The sequence below is a fragment of the Sardina pilchardus genome, chromosome 11 (assembly GCF_963854185.1).
Source record: "Sardina pilchardus chromosome 11, fSarPil1.1, whole genome shotgun sequence".
Taxonomy (NCBI): Eukaryota; Metazoa; Chordata; class Actinopteri; order Clupeiformes; family Clupeidae; genus Sardina; species Sardina pilchardus.
Window position 1 is genome coordinate 2,376,797 of NC_085004.1, and position 19,923 is coordinate 2,396,719.

A 19,923-nucleotide genomic window follows, 5' to 3' on the forward strand; every position below is an offset into this window, starting at 1 on the left:
CTAAAGTGAGTCCTTAAAAGTGTGCTAAGGAAATTATCTATCATAAACAGAAACATTCATTTCATCATTAGCTATTTGATGGTGGTGTTTTTTTTTACCGAATGTCAAAATAGATCCAACATGGGATTGTTTCTTATATAAAGGGTGAAGCAACAACAATTGTGAAGAGTAGCATAACTCACAAAACTTACAATGTAGTATCAGTGCAAACAATCTCTTCTTAAAATATTGGCAACACAGACTTGATTATTATGATGATGCTTGGAACATGTTATTTTAAAAACAACAGCCACAGCACGTATGTAGCACACCACTACTTTTCAATTCTTAAAGTGCAGTGTGATAATGCAAAAAGATTAACGATGAAAAATGCGTACATATTCATTAGTTACAGCATGATTCGGGCAAACACTTACCGCAAACTGAGGCTTTTTTAGTCTTGACAGCATCCTTTGCTGGAGTCGAACTCTGAAGTTTCCAGTTCTTCCATGACAAAAGTTTGGGTTTTACACCTGAAATGAATATCATTCGTTGTTCTTTTTTTAATGATAACAATAAAATAAAGATAAACTGATGGAGATAATGGCGTCATGTGGACTTTTTTCTTTTTTTCTGCTTCATAACAAATATCCTGACCACAGTTCTACTGCATGAAGGGGTGAGGGGTTGCTAGAGATGTAAATTCACAGTGCACTCTCACACTTGAATACGTATTTACCTGATACCCACAGAGAGGTCACCTCAGCCAGCTCTGTTTTGAAGTCGTCATGAAAATGCTCCTTCGACTGTGGAAACGCCCCACAGAAAGCAGCATGAATTGCCTGAGCTAAGCAGTCAGCGTAGACCTGGAACACACAGGAAATCCAACATTGTATCATCACGAGATAACATTCACTTTCCCAATGTATGCCATTCAAATTGAGCGATAAAACATTGACAATTGTAAAATACTGATACTACTCTTCATGCTCTATTACCTTGAATAATTTGTCTTTCACATCATTGAGAACCATCATCAGCAGTGAGACAAATCCAGTAGCGATACAGTCAAATAATGCACTTTCATCCTCTAAATTGGGCTTTTAAAGAAGAAAACACAAATGGCACAAAATCAACAAGAAACTGCAGTCTATAAACCTTTGTCATCAACAGTTGCTGCGAATATAAACCTATATGTACTGATATAATGCTCTAAAACACTATACAACAAATGATCTACAAGTTACCAAATTAAAGTTAAAATTGAAAAACAAAAACTGCAAAGAGATAGGCCTATTGTACAATGTATTTTTTTTATTGTCATGTAGCATCCATCTGTTAGTCTAACCATACCTTAAAACGATGAAGGAAAAACCACCAAAATGTATCCTTGAAGACCATGATGGAATGCTCAGAGAGGAAGAATGGTTTCCAGATTTTCAAGAAGCCTGGCTGTATTTTAAAAAAATCAAAGCTTTCAATAAAGCTCAACTCACTCTGGACATTCGTGCTTTTCCAGTGCTGACCTACACATAATGTCAGCAAAAATGACATATTAGTGAAATACATGCTGTCCTCGTGGTTAAAGGTTGGAGTACAGCACGCAATACAGTGAACACCTACATACACATCACAAAAGTTGCCATACAAGGTTGCATGCAACCAGTGCCTCAGAAAAAAAGGATGACAGTTCAGGTGTTTTTGAAATAGGACATTCCGTGACATGTCTGTTTAATATCTTCCCCGACAACATCTGGCTTTCAACAAGATGAATAGATACAGTACTGACACCAATGAGTAAACCATGCGCTGATCTCATCTAAATAACATTTTCTTCCCAATAATAATGACTAAAAATACCTGTCACGATTAGAACTAGAATGGAAAAGGGTTATGTAAAACATTTCTGACATAGTAATAATTATGTTAAAACACTCACTGCACACAGGCAATGAAAGAGGGACAACAACACTTTATAGCGTTGAAATAGTTTGTACTCACATTAAAGCCTTGTGCATCTGAAATATGATCCAAATGAAGAGAAGTACTGGGAAGACCGGGAATATCAGTATGCTCTAAATTTGAAAATCCAGGGAATTCAAAATCCTATAGCAATAGGGTTGAACAAACGCTCAGTGTCATTACAAATAATGTTACATTGTCATGTATAAATATGTACTGTGCAGGTCAACAGGCTGGTGAATGTTAACAGTGAACAAAGTGAACATACTGTACCATGACATCTGGACACAGGGGAACTGTTTCAATCTGAAATGACAAAATGTCACAGATGTTTTTCTTTTGAAGGACAATAATATTACAGCTTTAAAGATTACAATTTTGACACACTTGCCTGTTCCTTAATTTTCTTACGTGCTTTCGCAACTAAGTCTGGATCTGCAAAGAAATAGATGGGCAATAAGAGATTGGCAGTTGATGCCTCTGATTTGCTGATTTGACCTCACCTTATAACAGCAATAGGCCTACATAATAATTAAAATAATTATGATATTTGATAATCATCATTATAATCATCCTCATCATCATCATTGGTGTTCAATAGTGTGCACTTACAAGGGTGATTGTTTGATTTGGGTGTGGCTCTGGTTGGACATCCTGCTGGTTTACTAATAGTTTTTGATAAAATGGCATCATGTTTCTTCACTCTTCCCCATACTTCATCTACAAGCATTGAGATAGAAGTAGATATTTCCACTGGAAATGGTACTATGGTTTTCAGATACTCTTCTATTTCCTCTACAGAATTGAAATCGTAGTCTAATGGCATCTGCACATTTTTCCTAATAGTCTCAGGCCACTCTGCCTGAAAGAGAGAGAGAGAGAGAAGCACTGACCATGACGCCAAATCTATACATAACTTCTACTACATCATTCAATTTGAACTCAATTCAGAAGCAAATTCATTTTTGACAAAATAATAGCTGCTAGGCTAATAATAATTTCTGCACATTTATGTATTAATGGCTGTAACAGTGTAACCAAGCTTACTGCAGTTAATTGCCAATTTTATATCATACCAGTTTTTGACGTCTAAGGAATTCCTCGAATGAGTCGATAGGGACTTCTGTGTCATCTGAATTCTCTGACATTTTGTATCTTTGGGTCGAATGTATCCACGGTTGTTTACAAATCTTTCCAAGTGTGGACACCTCTCAGACTCAGTCAGCATGTTCAATTGCGTTGCTAAGGAACCGAGGTAAACTGAGTTTGTTTTACTTCCTTCAAAATGCGATTTAGTTCCGGTTCAAGGTGAAGCACTGGCAAATACAACGCATGGTACAACGATATTGAAAAGCTATCGCAAACATCGATTTATAAGTCGTTTAGTATATGTTAAGGACTGGACGCGTTTACTTCTTACAGTGTATCAGATGCATTCTCGAATGTGCACAATTTGTACTCATTATTTACCTCAACAAGCGAGCATAGCTGACGTTATTTAGCTACATAAATCTGCAATGTTTATCAGTGGTGGTTATAGCTAACGCTACTGTAACCACATACAGCTACGAATGTATCGTTAGACGTTGTTGTCATCTGTGGTTCCGTCACTGAAGTATACTTAAACTGTGATATATCTTTGTTGAAATTGGACTCTTATACCACGTAGATGTCTGCCACTAGCACATTAACAGAAGATGTCCCAAACTCAAAGGAACTGCTCGACAGAAGTTCGGATAATTCAACTTTAGACTGCTCTAGTCAAGCTGAATCGCCTCTCCAAGGTCTGAATTTGGCATCTCACGATGTACTCGAAAAAGCACAAACGCACGGCAGGATAAAGTGTTCTAAATGTGGTGGTTCAAGGATGTTCTTCTGCTACACATGTTTCACTTTAGTCGGTGTGAACCAGCAGGAAATCCCCTTAATTAAGGTTAGTGCGAGATACAGAATCAGTCGTAATTCCACAGCTGTTCCCAAACAAAGGTTAGAGACTGAAATTACTGTCTGGCTAATTGATCCAGATCGATGAACTTGTTCGTGATCTTTCCGGGCACATCTGTCTGAACCAAATGCAGCGGCCAAAATGTTTATGGAAACAAGCAGGTTGAAGGACTTGTGATGTATTCTGTGTTTCTTTATGCTCGTTTGTATGCACTTACAGCTCCCGGTCAGAATTGACATAATCAAACATCCCAATGAAACTGATGGAAAGAGCACTGCGGTACATGCCAGGCTCATCGCTCCCGACGATGTCAACATTTACACGTACCCTTGCATACCGGAGCTGGATGGTGACGCGCATAAGGTGGGTGTCACACTCTCACGCTGTGCACTCTTTAATATGCTCAACTCATAAAGAGAAAACGCAACAAACCTAAAATAAGATGTCTTAAGTATTTTTCCCTTTTATTATTCCTGTTGTGGCCACCAGGCAGTTTTGGTTTTCCCTGGACCTGATTCAGTGACCCTCGAAGAGATGTCAGAACATCTAAATGACATAAGAGCAAACTCCTCTGAACCAAGAGTGAAGAGACAGAAGGTCACAGAAGAGCCAGAAGACAAAGGAAATCCACAGCCCTGTCCTCTAGAAAGAGTCATCTTCATCGACAGTACATGGAACCAGACTACCAGAATAATCACAGATGAACGACTCGAACGTGAGTACTATCATGTGCCAATATCAGCATTGACATTTAAGTAATTGTTTTTTTATTATTGTATTAGTATCATTTGTATTTATTTTTGTTTCCCCCTTCCTCTATAATGTTAAGTAGGTTGTTTTATTGTTTATTTTAGTTTGTTTTGTTTGTAGGCCTAAACTTTTATACCGAAATTATTATCTGATGCCTTTTGTTGTTTCATTGTTACGGCTTCACTGAAAATGAGGACTACCTTCAATGAACCTCCGAGAATAAATAAAGAATGAATTAATAAATTAATAAAATAAATTAACCGTATGAGATTGATGCATATATCTCATTATAGTGTGTGTTTATATGTATAGTGTACATAGACTGACCGTAACAACATATGCCTTGTTTTTTTTTATATAGCTCTGCTACGGGTTGAGTTGAAGACGAGGAAAACTTGTTTCTGGCGTCATCAGCGAGGTTCACCAGATACATATCTTGCTACAATAGAGGCTATTTATTACTTCCTTAAAGACTATCATACGCTGTGCCTCCAGAAAGAGTACAGTGGTGAATATGACAACCTTCTCTTTTTTTACTCTTACCTCCATAAAATTATAAACAAAGCAAAAGTATCTGCTGGAAAAATATAATGAACATTGAACGGCTGGACAGTCCTCTTGCAATGCACATCCTGATAATGATCTCAAAGATGGCAATGCACAGTTGGCATGAGCTGTAAAGGGGACAGTCCGAGACATTTCAGAACACCATTATATCTGTACACTGGGCATTTCTTGTGCATAATGGGTAAACACAAAGAGAATATTTAACAGAAGTCATTGTGAAATACTTTTATTTACAAATCAGAAAACTCATGCAACTCAGTAAAACTTGCATTGATTTTAAATTTTGATTTGTATTTGTCATTTATGTTACTTATTTTGCACATCTTATACTCTTGCTAGATTTACTTACTGTATCAGACTAATGATTAGCTCTGGTTTTGAATGCACAATAACTCTATGCCATGGAATTGAAAAACAACAATCATACATTCATCTTCAACTGGATATGGACAAGATCAATTAATAAATACAAATAGTACTGGAGCTACAGTATATGCTGGAGCTAATAGAAAGCGTCCCTAATTTTACCCTGTAAGCTATCACATGTCTTCTTGGCATCTCCCAGCAGCATAGATGTGTTGGGTTTGTAGAATATGGGGTTGTCCACTGCAGCGTAGCCCACACCAAGAGTGCGCTTCATCACAATCACCTGATGACAAATGAGAGAGTTCTTGGCAGGCAGCAAGGTTGTTGGATGAATGATGGTTAGAGCATGATTCATAAATCAGAGCGGTCTCACAAGGCCTCCCTGGGGCTTGACTGACATCCCATTGGCTGGCCACATACATGTACACTAGGAGGCTGAGACCACCTCATGTCATCGCATCATGCGACTCAGATAGTAGTTTTCTTTTGTAGGGGAGTTTATACTGTACCTGCTTTGACTTCCACACCTCCAGCACAGGCATTCCGGCAATTATGGAATTGGGGTCCTCTTGGGCCGCAGAGTTTACAGTGTCGTTGGCTCCGATGACAAGAGTCAAATCAGTCTCTGTGGACAAAAAAAAATACTTCAAACATAAAAGCGTCCACCAAAACAAGCAAGCAAGCAAGCAAACAAACCTATGAAGAGGTAAACTAGCACTAGCGGTTCTCATTCATCCCCATATAATCTAAACAGAACCATCTGTCCGAAAGGGTTGCGCAGGCTAAGAAGGTGGTAGTTATGAAAACAGACTGTTGCTCTCAAACATTGCATGTCTAAACATCATTATGTAATGAACGTTAATTCCACTGTGATGGCACTATTTATTATGTCTGATTCAATGGAGAGACACCTGTGAAGCTGGATGATTGGTCTGTGTGCTGGTCCCGCTCAATTACCCCATACTCCTAAACCTCCCACAATTTAAAGAGGACACTCATGGAATTACAGTTGACCCATCTGATTATCACCTGGGAAGTCGTCGTTGATCTCATCCATTTCCAGCACAATATCATAAGGAACTCCAGCCTCAGCCAGAAGGACATTCAGCTGACCAGGCATGCGGCCAGCCACAGGGTGGATTCCAAATCTGACAAGGAAAAGAATAACTAAATAAATAAAATTTGTTAGGTTCATTCATTAGCTACGTATAACACTGGATTTAGATGTTTTAGTTTTTTTTTTATTCAGCTGTTAATGATGACGTGTAAATAAAATAAACACACAAAAAATGAAATCACATTCTCATTGGCTGATTTTCTGTCTTGATTGTTCTCTCGTCATTTCTCCACAGGATCATTTCCTAAACTTTCCGGAAGATGTCTATCTTCTCTGGTCTGATATGTAAATACTGTCTGGAGCATCTCCGCAATTGTTTTACTTTTTCCCCTTTATTTGGGTGATCTTGACATTTTTCGCATTACGATATGAGACATAGACATGTTTTGTCTTGTTTTGAATATAAATAAGATAGTTCTCATTGGCTTTTGGGACACTTTGTGGAACTTTCCCCTACATAATTCCAGGAAAGAGTGGGTTGTGCTTACACTTTAATTTTTATCCTTCGAAATCAGATGGCAGGCAAGTCCTCTTGGTCAATCCATTTAGTTAAGCAACAACTAAAAACATTGCAGTCTTTTGTCTTACCTGACTGACTTGCCCTGCTCACAGAGCATCTTCACCATGTCAGCAATGGGATACTGGGCCTTGGCTGCACAAAGACCCCAACCTTATAAAACAAAAATAAGAACATTTATGGTTCAACACTGTATTCCTATATGATGACTCTCAGTCACACAACTAAAAACGTTACAATGACAAACATTCAGCTCCAAAGTCAACCAGACAGTCATATTCTAACCATATGACACTTTGGTAATGCTACAGATTGACAACAAGTGTAGTAACTGGAATTTCAAGTGGCATGTCCCCTTTGAAAAGAGGCAGGAGAAGGAAATGGTGTGTGGCAACTTCAGCTAGGCTGTACCCTTCCCACAGCACATGCTCTGCCTCAACACGGGGGGCTCTCCATGACACGGAGGCCTCTAACCCCAGAGCCTTAATGCAGAGGAATTCTACCGGCATGGCTGTGTGCGTGCGAGAGACCATCTTTCCCCTTCTCACTGGCTGACCTCTGTTTTCAAATATCTGGAGAAGGCAGAGGGGTCTTTATTCCGTGCTGCAGGGCCAGTAGATTTAGCAGTTAAGTAGATCCCTCTGGGACAGTCAAACCTCCCAACATCTGACCCCTAAAGGCAACTGTAGCCGCCTTCTCCCTCCACCACGCTGTTGTAATTGACTTCTTGTGTTTCACCGTGGACTTGCTACGCTGGAGTAGACATGTGTCGGATTGTCTGTTCTTTTCATTTCCACACTCTTACAACTCTGTAACCTAATCCACGGGACCCGGCTCTGTGATTTATTATGTTGCCGAGAACAAGAGAGAGGAAAACAAACATGGCATGGGCCGTGTGTCCAGTACTCTCAGCTGACGCTGTCACCTTCCCCAGATGCCCTGATGGTGGGCCTGGGGTCCTCTGGACAGTGGATTCTAAGGTCACAGTGGGATTTCATGCATGGGAGGGGAGTAATGCATGCAACATGGTATGTTAGCTTCAGCAGCAAAGCAAACTTGATCCAAATAACTCTAAATCTAGGCTATTTGTCTTGTACAAAGAGCTGATCTTGAGAAGTCCCAGTTTATGTATAGATAAAATAAAAGCATGATGCTTTAACACGAGAGCAGCAATAAGGAGTTGTTTTCATTAGTGAGTTGATTAGCCAAAAAACAAATAAAATATCTTTATTTTCTTTCTATATCATCTAGTATCAAGCTGATCATTGATCATGATCATTTGAGAATGATAGAAAAAAAAACATACCTTTAAAGTGCTACAAAACTACATACTGTTGCTTTAACTTTGCATTGTGTATGTTTTTAATGGTTTGGCTCAGGGAGAAAAGCAACATGGCACACTGTTGCCCTCTGGTGGATAGAATCTTGCCACATTCATATTCCCCCTAGTATTTTAATGGCAGCTGGTTCACCTATCGCCTACTAAACTAAACTTTGAATTACAGAGAATATAATCTGTTTAACCTTGTGCTGATCTTTTGGGTCAAACCTAAAGGAAGCCTGCTCAGCAACAGTAAAAAAAAAAAAAAAAAAAAAGAATCCTTGGTGGCATCCCTGCAGATGGCATAGTTACTTCATTACGTTTATTGCACAACCTTACCAGGAGTGATAATAATGCTGTTAGCCTCCTTAATCATTTCAATGGACTGGTCCAAGTTAACTTCAGTGTGGGTGCCTACAATCTCCATGGGTTTCCCACCAGCAGTGGATGAAGTGCCATAGCCACCCAAAATCACATTAGGAAGGGAGCGGTTCATGGCCTGCAAAGAGAATGTCATGTTTCAGTGTACAAATCAGTATTCAGTCACTGAAATAGTGATGTGGTTTATGAGTCAATAGGAGATTATCTTTCAAGGATGGAAACTGTAGCCATTAGCCAAGAGAAAACACTTGCAGGTGTTTGCAATTGCACAAGTTTCATCAATATGGTCAGGGGATATGTGAATAGAGACCAGCCATCTGTCCCTTTCTTTTACTGTCTATGATCTGTCCATACTCACCACACACATGATGTAAGACAGGATGGCACCGGATGAGCCAATCAGTGCGCCAACAATGGTCATGAGATTGTTGTCCAGCAAGAAGCCCTCGGCACACAGGGCCCAGCCAGAGTAGCTGTTCAGCACCGTGATGACCACAGGCATGTCTGCGCCCCCGATGGCTGCAGTCAGTGTGACGCCCTAGAAATGGAATAGAGAAGGGCACACAAAAATGGATCATATCAGTGTTGTCATACCATTCACCATTCAGTTGTCTCAAATTCAGCAATACTGTAAAATGAATGCTCAACCTCTCAGCATATGAGCACTGGGTTAGATTTCCTACACATAAGGAATAGGCCAGAGACAGGATGCATAATAACTCGCATACATTTACTATTTTGGGGTAAATACCTACAGTACATAGCTTAGAAATAAAAAAAAATTTTCCTGAATCACCATCTTGCCATGCAAGTCCACGCTTACCATGACGGTGGAGAGGCCGGACACCCCCATCAGGCAGCCCATGCCTGTGGCGTAGCTGTCGGTCAGCATGAAGGGCACCATGCCGCCGACCGAGGCAGCCATGAGGCTAGCGTTCAGCATGTGGCGGCCAGGGAGCATCAGGGGTGACGAGTCAAGAACGCCTAGTACAGACACAGAGACAGCGTTGGAGATTAAATCAGAAATGTTTCCTTCGACACTCAAAACAATCACTCTAAAACAAGCCTCAAACTTTAACACAGGTACGACAATGCGGCTCGACGCTAGCCTGCCATTCTTGGCAACTGAACAAACCCAACAATCAATGCTAAAAAAGAAACTCTGGGAAGCTTCTTCAAGCACAGAAAATCAGGGAGATCTTTATCAATAAAAGATGACAAGTTTTGGCAAACACTGGGCCACAGGGCGTGCTGATTATTACTGCTAATGTGTGGTAAACCAGAGCCTCGGTGGGTCGTCTATCTTTCTGTGGCTAGACTCCACAATTTGATGTTTTCACTGAGCATGGGAGAAGACAATTTTACAGCAGGAACAAATGGTTCAACTGGCAAATCATCCTGATCATATTTTGAGAGACAACTTTATGAGATGATACACCAAGGCAGATGAAGCATTTCAGTGGTTTTCCTGTTGCCCTGCATAGATTTGGAAACAGGAGGAATGGCCTCCCTGATGCCAGTTTTGAAAATCTCCTAATCTTTTCCTTACTTTTTGAACTTTTCGAAATCTCTAGTTTTTCACGTCTCCTGCAAGAGCACATTTTTCCAAGGGAAAATACCAGACATGCCAGCTTTAAGGCAAATCAAGGCTGGAATTAAATAAAGCTTGGCCTACTTGTCGACTGTTTAAAGGAGACAATGAGGACAACAATATTTTCCACATCCACCCTCGGCACACATTTGTGTGGATCAACGGAGCTAATGGCAACTTTTTGTGTGAGTGAGAAATCTCCTCCCTCAGCAATGCTGTGTACCTTGAAGCTTTCCATAAGCAACTAGGGAACCACTGAAGGTGACACCACCAATGTAGGTGCCAAGATAGGCAACGGTCTTCACCACATTGGCGGCAGGGTGGGCATCGAGGTGAGGAAACTCAATCATGTACTCAGCAACGCAGGTGAGCACTGCAGCCAACCCTACAAGGCTGTGGAAGGCTGCCACCAACTGAGGTAGATCACTGATCTCAATTTTCTTGGCAATGGTCAACCCTGCCAGCAGACAGAATCAAAGGATTAAGTAATAACTCAGACAAGCATATGGAGTATTCTCTAAGTAACAAAAGGATTAGCATTTATATTGCTATGGATTAAATCAATTGATATGAGATACAAACTTTAGGCTGACACTCTGAATGGAGATCATCTGTGATCTTTGCACCATAAATTTGGTCAACATTTCAGCACCCATCTTCACTAAAGCTGTGACATGCAATGTCTGATTAGAGCATAATTCAATTCAGTCTGACAAACTTGATGAAAAAGAAACGTCTGTTTCTCATAAGCCTCTGGGCATTAACATCAAACCCCACATATAGGGAATCAGGCCAGCCACTTAGTATGAAATTAAAATGCTGCAAATCAAATTAGAAGATGACTTATAAAAAGACAAACAACGCCAGACATAAACAAACACACCCTGAACTTTTGCTGAACAAGTGCCAGAGGTCTGAATATATCATCATTCATCATGACGAAATTACAGCTACAAACATTATGCTGACAGGATGATTAACATTCCATGTTTGTCATAATGTAAACAGGTGTTGCCATCACTGTAAATGCCATGAAATTCCTCCAAATAAAACAAGCTTGTGTGATGATGTGGTTGACCTCAAAGCATTTTTGTTACAGCTACAGAATTTTCTTCATGCAATACATATTTTCTGTATGTGTTTATGATAAACTAATTGTTAGTCAGATTCGAATCCAGCATATTTTCTCCAGATTAAAGCCGTTCTGTTGCTCTGTCTCATGGTAAATGAAGCCCTCATGCAATATTTCTGGTACACTCTTTTTTTTCCAGTACCCTTAATGTGATATCATCATGTCAACTTGGCGCGACTTCAACATGAGGACACACAAGCCGCTGTGGTATGTGCCCATGCTGTGGTATGCGCGCCGACATACCTATGGTGCCTCCGCTCGCCATGGCCAGAGACATCTGTGACAGCAGCTCAGGGGAGGGCTTGCATGCACCCAGGGTGGCAGCGATGCCCCCGGCCACCCCCATCATGCCCAGGGCGTTGCCCAAGCGACTGGTGCGCTGGGCAGACAGGCCGGCCAGGGCTCCAACACAGCACAGGCCCGAGCCGAGGTACATCATCTGTCAACACACAGGCTGGGAGTGAGTGGTGGGCTTCACACAGAACACAAACATCTACAGACATTAGAAAGACTGTTGAGATCTAGAATGCATGATGTATGCATGTCTACCAACATGCTTTGCTTCGTAAGGCGGGGATCACATTAGCCAGCGGCAAGGTTTCCTATTGTTCTCTAAGGTTCGGCAGCGTTGAACAAACTGGGCGCAACGCTCGGCTCATCAATGTTTTAGAATGTTCAGGTATTTTGACCAATCAGATTTGCCTAAAAACATACTGTAACAACAAAGATTGTCTAATTACTAAGATGAATTATAAACCATTATATAGCCGCTTGCCGCTGGCTAATGTGATCCCCGCCTTACGAAGCAAAGCATGTTGGTAGATCTCATCAACACCTGTTCTATGTGGTAGCCACTGGCTACAGATGCTCCATATCCTCCCACAAAGAGACCTCCAGGGATTAAATACAGGTAGTTATGCTCCGGGGGGTCTGTGGGCCGCTTAAACATGTCCAACATTCTCTGTGTGATGAGGAAACCACCTGAGAGGAACAACAGAGAATTGTAAGCCACAATACTTTGCACTGTCTATGTGCAGTATGCATCCCTTAACACTTGCAAAGCTTACAATTCAAACATTTGAGGAATCATCATCCTTTAACCATTCCAGTCTACATACTGTCAGAAGTCTACATCTGACCGTTATGGTATACATCAATGGTAAAACACACTGGATCATCTGAGTAGGAGTAGACACTGAGCTGTCTTTTAGATGGGATCAGGGTCAAACCTGCGATGTTGATGGATGACACAAATGCAGCTGCCAATGCCAAACTCTCAGGGAGAGATGATGGCGTGAGACCTCCACCCATCAACACTAAGCCACCCACAGCAGTCAGGCCTAGAGATGGGGAGAGCAGTCGTAGTGCAGTTCATAGACAGCCAAAACAGCAGAGATCGGTAATGCATAAACCAAACCTACAGTGGATACATTATCAAGTGTCTTGTTGTAGCTGCTGTTGCCAGGTCATTCGATTATGGGGTATTTCACCTGAGATGGCGTTGGTGACAGACATGAGAGGTGAGTGCAAGGCTGGGGTGACGCCCCACACAGTGTGATAGCCAACAATTCCTGCCAGTCCAAAAGTGGTAACCATCTGGGTGAAAGCAGCGTTAGGTGCGGCAAGCCCCAGAGCAAGGACAGTGGACGCCCCTACAACAAGACAAAAAAACACAATACATTGAAAATACACATCAAATACACACACAGCTTTGCTCAGTGGGGGAGGGGGTTGTCTAACAAGTGCCTTTTTGATGCACCTCCACATCTGGAAAAACACTACATACTGCAGTATATAATGGGATTACATTCACCCACAACAATTATTCACAACTAGCCATAAGCATTTGGGCCTCTCCCTTCTCCTCCAGTATACAGTAATTTCCTGCATATAAGCCGCATTGTGTATAAGCCGCAGGACAGTGTTTTATCCAAGTTAAAAGAAACAAAACCATATTAACACCATGTTAACTGGCCCCCTGTATTAACCTCATAGCTGAGGAAATTTAGCATAATCAATGTATAAGCCGCGGATAATAGTCGGGAAATTACGGGTAGAGTGAATCATGGGAATGACCTGTCTCACATCACCTGTTGTGTAGATGCCTGCAGAGGTCAGGGTGCGGTTAAAGGGGGTGACCGTTGACGCCTTCTCCTTTTCCAACTCTGCTACAGACTTCGGCTTAGCCGGGGGAGGTGGAGGGACAGTCTTTGGTAATGGCGATGGGAAAATGTTCTTGCCTTGCTGGGGTTACAGGAAACAGACGTGTCAGTGCAGAGTGGACATAGTTGAACACACACGCAGATGGATAAATAAATGAAGAAACTTATCCATCAAACTTATTCATCACCATGCATCTGTTCCTTTGAACATGACTAGAGTTTATCATGTTTAAATAATGGCACAAGTAGAAGACCAAAACCATAGTGACTCATAGCTCACAGAGCCATAGAGACAACAGCCAAGTCAACAAAATAGGAGACTTCTTTGGAGCGTGTTGAGAAACAGCTCTGAGCAGCGCCATGAATTCCGATGAAAATTGTGTGAATTGCTTTTTCAATAGACGGTAAGATGATCTTTCTCCTGGAGGCTGTCTGTTCCCCCTCTGTCTTTCAAGTATGCAATAAACAAAGTGTCGGGGGGGAAATTCTTGGAAAAGAAGGCTAACACAGCAAATCCCAAGCCCCAATCCTTTTTCTCACGTGAGATGTCAATCTTGCTGAAAACCTTGCGACTATGAGCCAAGTCGGCTGTGTGGGCCTTTAAAATTCAAAACTTTTGGCTTGGTATTCAACGTCTCAGTGTTCAATGTTTTTGTCTCACTGACGCCATACAGATCAAATGTAATCTCTTAACTGTTGGAGTTAACAGCTATTGAACTCTCAATTATGAAATGGGTCCTACTAAAACTTCTGGTATGTGTGAAAGCTGCCAGGCTCGCAAGTGTAGCATTGATACCTTCATCACCGTGGTGCCACGGATGACATGGTCGAGTGTTCCGTAATCAAACTCGTCCACAGGTTCAAAGTGGAAGTACTCCTTATCAGGGCTAATAGCTTTCAGTAGCTTTAGAACGTTGTTGGAGTACAGTGCGCTGGCTTGTGTGGACATTCTGCTGGGGAGATCTGTGTATCCAATGTTTGTCACCCCCTAGAGTATAGAAAAAAAATTGAAATAAACATTTCCTTAAAAATTGACCATTGCTTTTTTGGTTGTTATCTCTATAAATGTTCTCACATCTTCTTTTGCATCAATGAGATGCACAACCTTGGCACTGTGCGTATTTGTTTTAATATCACTGTGTGTTCACCACACCAACATACTGTAGAGGTCTCCTGGTTGGAACGGTGTCACTCACTTTGTGAACATAGAGGTCTCCTGGTTTAATCGTCTCAATGTTGCCTCCGGCTTCAGCGGCCAAATCCACCACTACAGACCCATCCTTCATGGACTCCACCATCGGCGTCTTAATCAGGATGGGAGCCTTCTTTCCTGCAGGCACCACGGAGATCAATCAAAAACTGAACTGATAAGATTAGTTTAGCAAATGACGTCGGTGATACATGCAACAGACTTGTCAAACTGTAATTTAAAAGAAGTGTAGTTGGATGTTCATTTTTACCTGGAATAAGAGCAGTAGTGATAACTATGTCCACCTCTTTACACTGCTTGGCAAACAACGCCATCTCGGCCTCTATGAACTCTTTAGACATTTCCTTGGCATAACCACCAACTCCCTCTCCTGACTCTTTCACATTCACTTCCAAAGCTTCTGCCCCAAATGACCTGAACTGCTCCAGTGCTGCTGGTCTGGTTACAGAAAACACTTTTTCAGTCACTTTTCCTGCTCAGACTATGATGTGACCGTACATACAGTTAAAAGTCTTAAAGGTTTACCACTGGCATATTGCAGTTACATGGTGGTTTATTGTGTTTTGTACCTTGTGTCAAACCCTCTCACAATGGCTCCCATTGATTTGGCTGCTCCTGCTGCAGCCAAGCCTGCTACGCCACCACCAATAACAAGCACCTATGAGGATCAAACAAATTATAATTTTTAAAGATATATCGTAAGGTTGGTTTTATTACTAAAATCCTGATAACACATTATTTAAATACTCACATATAAATATTACAGTTAGGAACCAAATAATTCATACCCCTGACACATATTGATTTAATGTTGATTTTGTCTTGACCAATATGTTTGTTCAGACTGAAAATGACACTGCCATATGCCAAAAGGTTGTAAGACAATGTGGGAGAAACATGGAATCAAAAAAAGAAGCGTCATCTTTTTAAAAAAAAGAAAAAAGAAAAATGTTACAGTATGTCCAAAATTATTCCATTTTATATCCATTATATCCATATCCATTTTAAATAATCAATGGAAACATCTTTATTTGCAGTGACAGCCCTCAAACTGATTCTTATCATACATACCAAGCCTCTCCATGTCTCCGTAAGTCTAGGTTGAGCCCGGAACAATCATTTGCCATCACTCTGGCCTTGTGCTCACATTTTTGACGGACTGGACTTGGACTGGACTGGGCTGACGAGTGACAGCAAATAATCGTTCCTGCCTCAAAACCCAGAAAAAAAAATTGCGGTCTAGAATCATTTAGAGACTTTCTCTGATTCAAATTTCCACCACATTGTCTTACAACCTTTTGGCATGTGGCAGTGTCATTTTGATTCAGAGCAAAAATACCGGTAAAGAGAAAGCTCACATTAAATCAATATTTGCTAAAGGTATGAATAATTTTGCTCTTGGATGTATGCAAATACTACAGCATTTTTTTGTCAGTTTCCCACAGCTGAATCACTACGTGTAGGGCACTTCTTGGCCTGTGGAATATGAGCATTTTTTTATGACAGTTTGAGCTAGCCGTCAGTGGCTACCTTAGCTGGAGGCACTTTCCCAGCTGCGGTAATCTGGCCGGTGAAGAATCTTCCAAAGTGGTTGGCAGCGAGGACCACGGCCTTGTACCTGAGCACCAGGGGAAAGAAGAAGTCATTGCACCTACGTGGCCTTTGAATCATTCCCACATTAAACCATGCTGGAGGTGTTTCCTGATAACTTAGCATGAATAATATGCTTTAAGCTCAGCACATCTTAAATTTATAGCCATTGTCACCACTGTGGAAGATAAGAGGCCATTCTAATGGAAAACATGTTTTCTGCTCTTTGCTCCAATAAATAAAGTCGGTCCCAGTTGTAAATATGCACTTTTTACTATTTCTCTTTCGTGCGTGTTCTGACAGAACATTAATCCTATAGCCATAAAAGAGGCAGAGCAGGAAAACCTCCAGAAGGCTGCGGAACAGATCTTTACACATCACCCCCACTGCACCGTGCATCGACACGGACCGCCCGCTCACGCAAGCTCACCCTGCGATGTTGGCCATGGAGCTCAGGGCGTCGTAACCCTGGGCGATGGTCACTCGGGGGACCTGGTCCATGGCCAGCACGGTGCACTGCTGCTTGGCCAGCTTGTCCATGAGCTCGGGGTTTTGGGCAGGGTAGATGAAGCTCACCAGGGTGGACTTGGGCTTCAGCAGCTCGGCCTCATGCTTGCCCAAAGCCTCGCTGAAGGTCGGCGCTCGCACCTGTGTTCCCAGAAAGATCTGATAAGACATTTGTGCTCCCTACATCTGCATTACCTTTTCAAGTTATGCCTGAGAGGTTTTTTTTTTCCACACAAGTGCCCTTCAAAAGACCTTCATCATTTTAGGGTGGTGATCCACGTCATGAGAGCTATGAAACATTTCATAATAAATGTCATAATAATTTCATAATAACATTAATAATAATTATAATTATGATATAAAATGATTCTATTATATTATATTATAATATATAATTATATAAAGTAATAATAATAATTAAAATGTTGCTACTAAGGTTCAGGTATAATTCTGCTCACCTTCAGAACCAGGTCTGAGTTGAAGGCGCCCTTGGTGTCGGTTATTTTGGCCCCTGCCTCTGTGTACTGATCATTGGAGAACTTGGACTCGTCTCCGGCGCCGCTCTCCACCTGGACCTGGAAGCCCTGCTTGACCAGGGCCTGCACCCCGGCAGGAGACAGGGCCACCCTCTTCTCCGTCTTGAAGATCTCCTTGGGCACGCCCACCATGACATCTTTATAACGCACACCTGAGGGGAACACATAGGGTGCGTTTCATGCAGCGTTTATACGTCCTCCCTCGCTCCTCGATGCCTCGATCCTCACTGATCTACATAAAGAATGATGGGGGGGAAACAATGGGATAGTCTATCCAGTGTTAGTTATAGATCAGTGGGAACGCCCCTCGAGGATCGAGCATCGAGGATCGAGGAGGCATAATGAGAGGCACCCACAGCAGCTTAGGGGTTAGGATTGCAGCGGACAAACAGGGCTGGTGAAGAGAGCCCCCTACAGCTCCAAAAACATACTGTATACAGTAGGCCTACTCCAACAGTTTTTCTGTTTCTGTGGGTGAAAAAAACTATAGGATCATGAGCACCTTAAATAATATAGACTGGGAACAAAACAGTAAAAACAAAAAAATGAGGCTAGGCACGTGCAGCGTATACACAAGCCTTCGGTAGAGTCCGTTGCAGAGAGTCTTGTTTCACATATCTCTCCTTACTTGGCTTGCCGATCTCCAACAACAGCAAGACATTATTAGCAGCCGACTGGCTGCCTGCCCAGCTGTGCCCGGTCTGCACAGGCTCAGTGAGCCGTTTCACACAGCTCACAAAAATGTCCGATCATACAACACAAAACCAGAAAAAAACACACGCTGGGAGCTCTCTGTCGAGGCATTAACAACCTCATTGACACTGGTGAGACTTGTTTGAAAGACAGGGCTCAGTGACAATCTAGCAAAGTTAGCATTTCACCTTTACATGACCTCTCCCACAGTTTATTCACTCATACATTAATTAAATGTAGGCAGATGCATTTGGGTAAGGATTACAGTTAATACTTCTCACAGTTGCTTCCAAACACTGTACTGTTCATCTGTTATTATGTCTCATTATCTGTGGACTGTAGTGTGTGGGGGCACTACATAACAAAGGGAAAAACAAGACCTCAAATGAACTTGAACTTGAATGACCTGCAGTTGTATAACATAAGGATCCTCCAGAAAGCTGGTGGAGTAAAATATGGTGTAACAGTAAATAAACAGTATTGTAGTATAAAATAGTAAATTAAATGTGCTGTATGACACTATGCCACATACCTTTGGGAGCCTGTTGGTTCCATAGAATAGCACAGGTCTGGAAGTACCTTTTCCCAGGTGACTTTTTCAGTGCAGCTCGGTAAACCAAGGGCACAGAAGTGCAGGAGACGCAGCGTAGGAGGCAAGACATGGCTCACACCGTGGTCCTGTGGCCCCGACCCAAATGTCCTGAATGCAGAGGAATGGAAGATTTACTTTGCCCTCAGATGGAAAGGCACATTTTACTCCCAGAAAAGTCCAACACCAGGAACCCAGAGCGGACACACTCTCACACTCTCATGCTTTGGGCCCAGCAGAGTGACATTTCATTCCCCAGGACATCAGTAAGCAAACACATGGCTGCAGATTCGCGAGAACTGGGAATGTGACGACGGAGTGGGACAGAGTGCCAAGAAACTCCTCTCTGTGAAAGTGTGGGTCACCAAGACTTTATCCAGAACTCATAATACTGGTACTGCCAGTCACACAAAGTCAGCTAAAATGTTTCCTAAAAGCAGAATTCTTTGAGGGTGATTGTTTTTAGGTTGTCTTCAGGGTTTGTCTTTAGAAACAAAATTATATCTAATCCATCTATTTTATAATCATGAAATATAGACAAATTGACATTCCAATATTAACAAATAGCCAGATTAACCATTGAAGTCGCCTTGATTTGCTACGTGTGGAATATTTTCCGTTGAATGCATGGAAGGAAAGACGAGGAGCAGAAGTAAATCGCATACCGTCAAGGTGTCATGAAAATATATGCACAATCGCACTCTATTGCCCAAAAAGTATTTGACAGAGAAGAAAACAGCCAGATTAGACTGCACGTCACTGACCTTTGCTGAGATTCTGTTGTGTTTTTTTCTCTATTCTACAGGGGAAAGGAAACTTTTGACATTATTTTGTTTTTGACCTTCAGCGCAGCACCACTGAGGAGTTTCGATATCACTGCCTAATCTACTATAAATAGCGGACCATGTGATTCGGGCGAGTTGAAAAAAAATGGGCAACTGCAAAGTTTTACAGACCTATTTCATTCACACGTCTTATTGAGAAAAAACAGGGTATGTGGCAGGCTAA

At 41.7% G+C, this 19,923-nt stretch overlaps 3 protein-coding genes across 4 annotated transcripts in view; 1 reads left to right on the forward strand and 2 right to left on the reverse strand.

Moving 5' to 3' along the window:
• Nucleotides 1–3,161, reverse strand: part of LOC134095696 (protein FAM227B-like) — a 28,237-nt gene extending 25,076 nt beyond the window's left edge. Inside the window, exons 1-9 of the mRNA XM_062549362.1 lie at nt 3,018–3,161; nt 2,554–2,803; nt 2,333–2,376; nt 2,215–2,247; nt 1,981–2,085; nt 1,333–1,431; nt 978–1,079; nt 719–845; nt 417–512 (exon numbers count right to left, since the gene is read on the reverse strand). Coding sequence (XP_062405346.1) covers nt 417–512; nt 719–845; nt 978–1,079; nt 1,333–1,431; nt 1,981–2,085; nt 2,215–2,247; nt 2,333–2,376; nt 2,554–2,803; nt 3,018–3,089 — 928 coding nt within the window. The 5' untranslated portion in view covers nt 3,090–3,161. The remainder of the gene's footprint in view (nt 1–416; nt 513–718; nt 846–977; nt 1,080–1,332; nt 1,432–1,980; nt 2,086–2,214; nt 2,248–2,332; nt 2,377–2,553; nt 2,804–3,017) is intronic.
• An 87-nt stretch (nt 3,162–3,248) lies between these two features.
• On the forward strand, nt 3,249–6,867 carry dtwd1 (DTW domain containing 1). Its single transcript, XM_062548675.1, has 4 exons — nt 3,249–3,874; nt 4,106–4,249; nt 4,376–4,601; nt 4,998–6,867. The coding sequence occupies exons 1-4, from the start codon at nt 3,611–3,613 to the stop codon at nt 5,225–5,227; spliced, it is 864 nt and encodes a 287-aa protein (XP_062404659.1). The 5' UTR covers nt 3,249–3,610; the 3' UTR covers nt 5,228–6,867.
• LOC134095236 (NAD(P) transhydrogenase, mitochondrial-like) lies at nt 5,414–19,807 on the reverse strand. Of its 2 annotated transcripts, XM_062548674.1 has the most exons (22): nt 19,680–19,807; nt 18,859–19,026; nt 17,556–17,785; nt 17,021–17,238; nt 16,531–16,618; nt 15,570–15,658; nt 15,251–15,438; nt 14,987–15,120; nt 14,587–14,778; nt 13,719–13,872; nt 13,119–13,280; nt 12,858–12,968; nt 12,464–12,609; nt 11,872–12,067; nt 10,720–10,953; nt 9,729–9,889; nt 9,264–9,443; nt 8,864–9,023; nt 7,275–7,356; nt 6,599–6,717; nt 6,079–6,194; nt 5,414–5,852 (listed from the first exon to the last, which is right to left on the reverse strand). In XM_062548674.1, exons 2-22 carry the CDS (start codon nt 18,986–18,988, stop codon nt 5,706–5,708), a joined length of 3,237 nt encoding a protein of 1,078 aa, XP_062404658.1. In that variant the 5' UTR covers nt 18,989–19,026; nt 19,680–19,807; the 3' UTR covers nt 5,414–5,705. The 2 variants fall into 2 exon arrangements, with proteins under 2 accessions (XP_062404658.1, XP_062404657.1); XM_062548673.1 differs by lacking the exon at nt 19,680–19,807 and having other exon boundaries at nt 18,859–19,171.
• Between the last annotated feature and the right edge of the window lie 116 nt (nt 19,808–19,923).

What these genes read in the sequence shown, in the direction of transcription:
- dtwd1 (XM_062548675.1), top strand. Translation starts at nt 3,611, where the DNA reads ATGTCTGCCACTAGCACATTAACAGAAGATGTCCCAAACTCAAAGGAA. An exon ending in AGGAAATCCCCTTAATTAAG is followed by an intron (nt 3,875 to 4,105) that starts GTTAGTGCGAGA and finishes ATGCACTTACAG; the next exon opens with CTCCCGGTCAGAATTGACAT. An exon ending in CACAGATGAACGACTCGAAC is followed by an intron (nt 4,602 to 4,997) that starts GTGAGTACTATC and finishes TTTTTTATATAG; the next exon opens with CTCTGCTACGGGTTGAGTTG.
- LOC134095236 (XM_062548674.1), bottom strand. Translation starts at nt 18,988, where the DNA reads ATGTCTTGCCTCCTACGCTGCGTCTCCTGCACTTCTGTGCCCTTGGTT. An exon ending in TCCATGGCCAACATCGCAGG is followed by an intron (nt 16,619 to 17,020) that starts GTGAGCTTGCGT and finishes CCTGGTGCTCAG; the next exon opens with GTACAAGGCCGTGGTCCTCG. An exon ending in TGTCACCAACGCCATCTCAG is followed by an intron (nt 12,969 to 13,118) that starts GTGAAATACCCC and finishes CCCCATCTCTAG; the next exon opens with GCCTGACTGCTGTGGGTGGC.